This window comes from Silene latifolia, chromosome 3 (assembly GCF_048544455.1).
Source record: "Silene latifolia isolate original U9 population chromosome 3, ASM4854445v1, whole genome shotgun sequence".
Taxonomy (NCBI): Eukaryota; Viridiplantae; Streptophyta; class Magnoliopsida; order Caryophyllales; family Caryophyllaceae; genus Silene; species Silene latifolia.
The window spans coordinates 9,586,280-9,593,366 of NC_133528.1; the positions used below are offsets into that span (position 1 = coordinate 9,586,280).

Here is a 7,087-nt window from a genome sequence, read left to right on the forward strand (position 1 = left end):
CAAGCGTACAAGCATCAACAGTTCAACAAACATAACGCATACTTTACACATCTCCCGTTGTTGACAAAGTAATATGAGTACAATGATATAATTAAATGAAGAAACCCAAGTATTTTCGAAGGTCAATCCCATATTCTGTAACAATATACTCGTACGTGAATAGACAAGATTCTACAAACATAATGTCTACCAGAATAAGTTTGTAGTAGCAGTAACATTATGTCAACTTTGAAGTAAATGAAAACAAAACAGCTTCGCCAATAACTCACAAACCATCTCCAGGACAAAAAAGATTTGGTGCTCCTTTCAACCTCTCTCGAAAATTTGTAAAAGAATGGAACGGCAGCCTGACAAACCTAAAGTTTTGGGATCAAAGTGCACTAGCTCCTCAAAGTGGCTCATTGATCTCAGCTACGGAATCCACTTTCTGCTTAATCATTGCCTCCGCTGCCCTAATTGATCTTAGTGACCCTGTGATGGTGACTTTCCTACAACAGTAAATGCAAGATAAACACAAGTTCACTTTCACGATTAACCCCTTAATAAAATCTAAAGGGTAGTTTTATCGGTTTTTCTATTTTTTATTTTTTTTGAGGAATTACCGGCTTTTCTATTAAAGAAAGCTTTGGAAGATTATTTCATTAATTATGGTAAAAATAAGTTTTATGTACCTGTTCGATGTACCAGCCATGAAATCCCCTCTGTCTGATATCTTAATTCTTGCTCCACTAGTCTGCAAGTTTACATTCTATCAGCAACGTGTTTCTAAAAGCAAATGCATTCATTAAGCCAACAGTTTAGCACATGCAAACCTGACTAATTTCCGATATGTTCCTCCCTCCCCGTCCCACCACCACACCGATATGTTCATCAGCAACACCTATTGTCAGAGAGTTGGCTCGATCTTCCTGCATTCAGCAACGATGATGGATGATGACAAGTGGATACATCAACAATAGATGGAACATCAAGAGTGCACACGCATTCCAAATAGCTTCAACATGTCAATGGCAGGTTGTTCATAGCCAACAACAAATTAGTACGAGAGATGTCAATGTTGCTTAATTATGAACATTGCCAAATGTTTCCTTATTACTAAGTGAGACTGGACATGTCCGCGACTACATATATGGTCAACTCACTTGTTTGACATTAATGACATGTTCGTTAATTTTTAAAAGGAATGTCAAACGCTCAGACAACATGTTGCATCCACACGTGTCACCAATGAGTAACATAGATTCCAAACCGACTGCAGGTTACAGTGTTGAATGTGGCAGTTTTGTGATTTTTATTTTTACCTAAAATAAAATGCCAAAGTGTCTAAAGGAGTTCGTGTTTTGTTGTAGTGTGTTGTGACAAGCAAGAGCATGCAGCCAGATTGAAGTGCTAAGCTAATAGAGCACTGCCATAGGCTCACAAGCCCAATTCTAAATCACCAATTTCAATAATGGCAAGAGATGTACAATGTTAATTTTATTTATTTTTTCCTTTTTTTTTTTACAGAAATAGATAGAAGGAACTCCTGATAGTCCTCCGGACAAATTGTGAACAAAAGACTAGTGGAGTAATATATCAGTCAAGGGGAATTTCAACAAAAGATGAAACAAACCTTGGTGTTATTCATGTATCTTCCACCGCCACCATTTGGTGGCCCATAGTTATTGTATTGTGGCCCATAGTTATTGTATGCTGCAGGTCCAACTGGAGGAGGCACAAATGGATACGGCACATGGTGAAAACCGGCAAACAAAACACCTAACAGTGCAAAGTATAATAGCTCACAAGGATGCCATAGGCCTATTAAGCTACAAATCAGTTATAAGTTAACACAAAAGAGGAATGTGGCAGGAACCGTAAAAAAGAAAAGAAAAAAAAAGAGTTGGGGTCCCGGCCAAACAACGCATGTAAGTTTCCCTGCTTGCCCGCGGCTAATTATAGACATGGAGTTCCCCAGTCACCTCAGCTCAGCAAAGAAGTCCTATTCTTGGCTTTCAAGCAGTTTATCACATCTATCATACAAACACTAGACCCCAGACGAGAAGGGGTACGGAAGTAGGAGGCCAAGAAGGCACCAATTTTTTAAAAGGGTGCAAAGAACAAGAAACTGTAGTCAATACTGAAGCAAAAACATATTGAAAGCGAAAGGTCTCTAATATTCATGAAACGAATTCTAGAAAACTGGAAATGATGAAACAAGGTAACAAAAAACAATTCAAAGAGTTTGCGCATGTAAAAATTGACATCTGAAATTGTCATTGTAAATGGTAAAATTGAGCACATATTAAACGATTAACCTGCCATCAATTGGATTAGCTAGTTACCTATGGGCTAAATATAACACACAACACAGAAAGAAGCAACCCCCTCCATTCATTTGAATTTACTGCCAGTTTCTTTTTGAGACATCCCCTATATATACTGTACTTCTAAAAGATTAAGATTTCTCAAAATTTTCCCGCCTAAAACACCCAACTTTTAATTGGGCCTAACTTTGGTAATAAATTCTATCATTATGTTGGTTTACAAATGTGCTTATCCTTTTAGATTGAAATCTCCTTAGTATAAAAGCCAAGTCTTTTAAAGACTTCTTATTGGTTCCCTGTTTTAAGGGAAAAATATATTATTTTCTAAAGTTGGTCCCACCACAAACTTCCCTCATATTTATTTAACCTCATTATTAAAAGCATGGAATTTGGAAAAAATCAATTTCAATATATATAGTCTGATGATATAATAGTGGTAGGAGCGTAGGACCCAATTGAAGAAACAATTAATTTCTATTTCTACAATTTCTCCCGTTTCTACCATTACATTACATTAATTATACAACACATATATACGAAGTACGTGAAAATGAAAATGCATAGAACTCTAGAATTCCATCTAATCTGTACAATTTCCCAAATTTCATCCAAAAATTATTTCCATAATATATAACTTAAACTTAGAGGAAAATCATTTTGCAACTTAACATATGGGTGTTGTATAAATTATTCAAATTTTGTAACCAAAAAAAAATATTATCCAAAAATTCATGAACAATCAATAAAGAGTTTTCATAAATAAATTGAACATTTGTTCTATACATTTATGAAAAGAAAAAAAATACCGGCCCGAATTCTTGCAAACTCGAATAATTCAAACACCAACTGACACGTTTTCCAAATGTTAATTATTTGTAGATATAGTGAAATTGTTTGATATTTACTCCCGTGCAATATTTTGCACGGGTATAAAACTAGTATTTATAAAATTCAGAAGCTCAAAGTCACAATATGCGCAGATTTGCTTCTAGAGTTTTTATGATAATTTTTGTTTATACCTTTTATAATAAGAGATTGTGACTAAAATATATATTATATTATCATAAAAAAGATCATAAAAAATAGTATCTTTACGTTATGTAAAAAATATATTTATTTTTTATTAATTTTGTGGTTTCATTTTTTTCCTCAAATCAAAATACAAGAATAAAAAATGTGAGAAACTGAGGAATTATTAATTTAAAATCTACAAGTCATGTACTAAAAAGTAAAATTCTATATATATTGTGCACGCATTGCACGGGATCTATACTAGTTCAAATCAATTCATTACATTTCCACTTAAGGATAAGAGTTGACACTAAAAACACCACAAAAATAGCTCCTTTCAAAATTCAGTGAATTGCACCATTGGTACGCTTTCTTTTACTTTCAATCTCCATCCACGATACCAGAAAATTAAAACACATTGCATCAAATCATCAAGCTGACCGACATGTCATACGCACACTGTTCAAGTTTAATCCAAGAAGAAAACTTCAATGTAATATCTGTGAAACGGAACTGAGAATCTAATTTGCACAAATAGAACTGGCAAGCACAACAAAATATTAAAATCGACCAAAGAAAGGTTAGGAAAAGTGTTGTCAATTAAAAGAAGCAGCATTATTTCCGTTACTCATATATTGGAGAGTGATAAGGCTATTTAAACACATACTTGGATATGAAAGTGGGGCATTCATAGATTGCAGGTAAAGGTGATCTTCTGACAGTTTGGACAAAATAAGATCAATAGCTTGCATCTGCTCCTCAAAAGAACCTGCCAGAGTCACTATCCGGTCAGCCAGGCCAATAAAATTATTGTCCTGTGGGGAAATTTTTATGCTAGCTCCAGATTCTTCAATAAATGACCTGTTCAACAGAAAAAATGGAAATTAAAAATCAAAAGGCAATCACTCAGTCATGTCTTGTACAAAATGTCATTAATCTGGTGATACTTTATTAGAAAAGATTGTATGACAATTGGCATGTCTTAAGCAGATCTCATGAATAAGAGTTACCATCTACATGATTATGCGAGTTATGATTAATGCAGCTTCTGCTATTACTGAATAGTCCTACACCTCTAAAAGATTGTGTAGCTTCTTCCTTCCATCTTGGTTGATTTGTCACCCTAGAAGTAACTAGTGCATTGCTACTTTTAACAACATACAATATCACTTTTTAAGTATTCCTTACACTAAAAGGACCACCTTGTTATGTAACATGCCTCGATAATAGCAACATTTCCATAATTCAGAAGTTTCTTAGCTGAACTATTCAGTTAATAGCCTAATCACTACCACCCTAACATTATCATCATGCATAATCCAGCATCCACATTGAAGTTCAATATAGTGGACACCAACATCTGTAATTAACCATAAAATCTTAATGCAAATGAAATTAGGAGGTCGATCGCAAGTTTGAGCATACTTTATGGTCACTCCACCTTTGCCAATTATGGCACCACAGCAGCTGTTTGGAACAACAAGTCTCACTTTTGATCTTTGTTCAGCATCATCCCCATCTTCAGATTGAATCTGGTGAAGAAAAGAGTGATTTCTAAAAAATATGTAACTTATGATGTGCCCGAAGTTTATAGGTAAAAGTATCGAATGGTACCTCACTTAGCAGCTTATTGAGGATAAGGTCCATTGCCTTCAGTACATCGTCAATCTTGCCGGATAACATAATTATTCTATCAGCTGTTCCTGGAAAGAACTCTTGATTACGAGATAACTGGATGCGTGCCCCAGATTCTTTCTGAAAGTCAGTAATCGTCGAGCCCCCTTTACCAATAACAGACCCAGCAGAAGCATTGGACACAAGGAACTTAAGGTGGGTAGGCTTCTCCATGGAATCTAATAAAAGGCACTGTTGTATGTGAGAATTTAGGAGAAATGAGTACACGAAAGAATCTCCGAAATTAGAAGATATATCCTATCATACTTTTATATAGATCAAAATCTAGCAATTATTTCCTGTCATACTTTTATTTCACTTTATTATCATCAAACATGATCAAAATCTAGCAAATATATCCTAATAATGCACCATAATACCTGCTTCCCTTCGAGTTTCTAACCAGCACAATTCAAACTAACCATAAAAACATCAATGCAATAATCCAATCAAGCTAAGTGACATAGTTAAACAACTCCCGTATTCAAATACTTAAATATTATAACCAAAATTACCAATCAACATTAGCCTCATTTTAATAAACCCAACTTCAATCGTCAAAAATCTTCATAATACAACCATTCCAAAGCTACTAAACCATTCAGTTACAATGATACATCCCCAAAACAGCGAACGGCATACCCAAATCACAACCATACAAGCCCTAAACCTCCTCATGATAACAAAATTCAAAGCTGAAATTCCATGAACATGTAAAACACTTAAACACTAGTTTAAACTCCTACAGCTATCCATTAATTGACGACGGTATACAAGCCTTAACCCTCCTCACAGTAAGCTAATTTGAAACTACAATTCCGTAAAAAATGTAAAATACTTTATTAAACCCATACTATTATAGAAACGACACGTGCAAATCACGATTACACAAGCCCTAACCCTCGACACAAAAAGCAAAGTCAAAGCTGAAATTCCATGAAACATGTAAAATACTCAATAACATGAAAAATAACACTAGATTACGCTCCTAAAATTATTGATCAATCTACGACACGCCCAAATCACCACCAAACAAGCCCTAACCCTCATCACAATAACGAAAATTCAAAACTACACTTTCATAAACATGTAAAACACTCAATAACACGAACAACACTCGATTGAAATCCTACAATCATCAATTAATCTACGACACACGCAAATCACGACCACACAATCCCTAACTAGCCTCATAATAATCAAATTAAATACCACAACTCCAAAAACATACAAAATACTCAATAACATGAAGATTAAACTCCTAAAATCCCAAATCACAACCACACAATTCATAAACCTCCGCAAAATAATCAAATTCGAAACTTAAATCCCATAAACAATGTAAAACACTCAATAACATCAATTGAATCAATGACGCTCACAAATTGCGGGGAAGGGGGATGAAAATAGGCTGTTTCCGAATAACCGAAGATGAAAATTGCGTCGAGAACTCGATAAATATCGATTTACTTTTACCAATTAAAAAAAAAAAGAGTGAAAGGATAATAATGTAGAGGGAAAAGTTACCGTTGGAGAAAGTAGGGCGGAAGGTGGGCGGCGGTGAAAGGGGGGAGGGAAGAAGAGAGGTGGAGTGGAGGAGTTGATTGAGTTATCGTCGGAGAGTAAAATAACCGCATCAAGCAAAAGGAGCGGCTTGGAAGTTACAAGTGAAATTAATGTCAAACTAGGAGTATGTTAGATTATGATTAGGTAAATTTTATTTAATTAGGGGTTTGTAATTAATTATAGGAGTCATTTAGATGGGTTCGGAATTCGGATTCTTTTGTCACTTTTGGTGTTGTATCTTGTGTCTTGTTATATTTAAGGCTCCGTTTGCAAGATATTTCAGGTATTTGATTTTGTCAAAATAGCTTATTTAACCAAAATTTTAGGTGCCTTATTTTTTGTAAGCGTTTGGCAAGTAGTTTATTTAACCAAATAGTAGCATTTAAGATTTCAGGTACCTGATTCTTGGTAATATTACCTTTTTACCCTTCAAATTTATACCTTCACAAATTAATTCTAGCTTCAGTTCAGTTTAGCTTAATTAAATTAAATTCAATTTAGTTTAGTACAACACGGCCGAAAGGAGCAGA

At 34.7% G+C, this 7,087-nt stretch overlaps 1 protein-coding gene across 1 annotated transcript; it reads right to left on the reverse strand.

The window, feature by feature from the left end:
* Positions 1–59: 59 nt before the first annotated feature.
* LOC141647120 (protein BTR1) lies at positions 60–6,650 on the reverse strand. Its single transcript, XM_074455167.1, has 8 exons — positions 6,519–6,650; positions 4,932–5,183; positions 4,743–4,849; positions 3,985–4,178; positions 1,613–1,758; positions 813–908; positions 672–733; positions 60–488 (listed from the first exon to the last, which is right to left on the reverse strand). The coding sequence occupies exons 2-8, from the start codon at positions 5,163–5,165 to the stop codon at positions 389–391; spliced, it is 939 nt and encodes a 312-aa protein (XP_074311268.1). The 5' UTR covers positions 5,166–5,183; positions 6,519–6,650; the 3' UTR covers positions 60–388.
* Between the last annotated feature and the right edge of the window lie 437 nt (positions 6,651–7,087).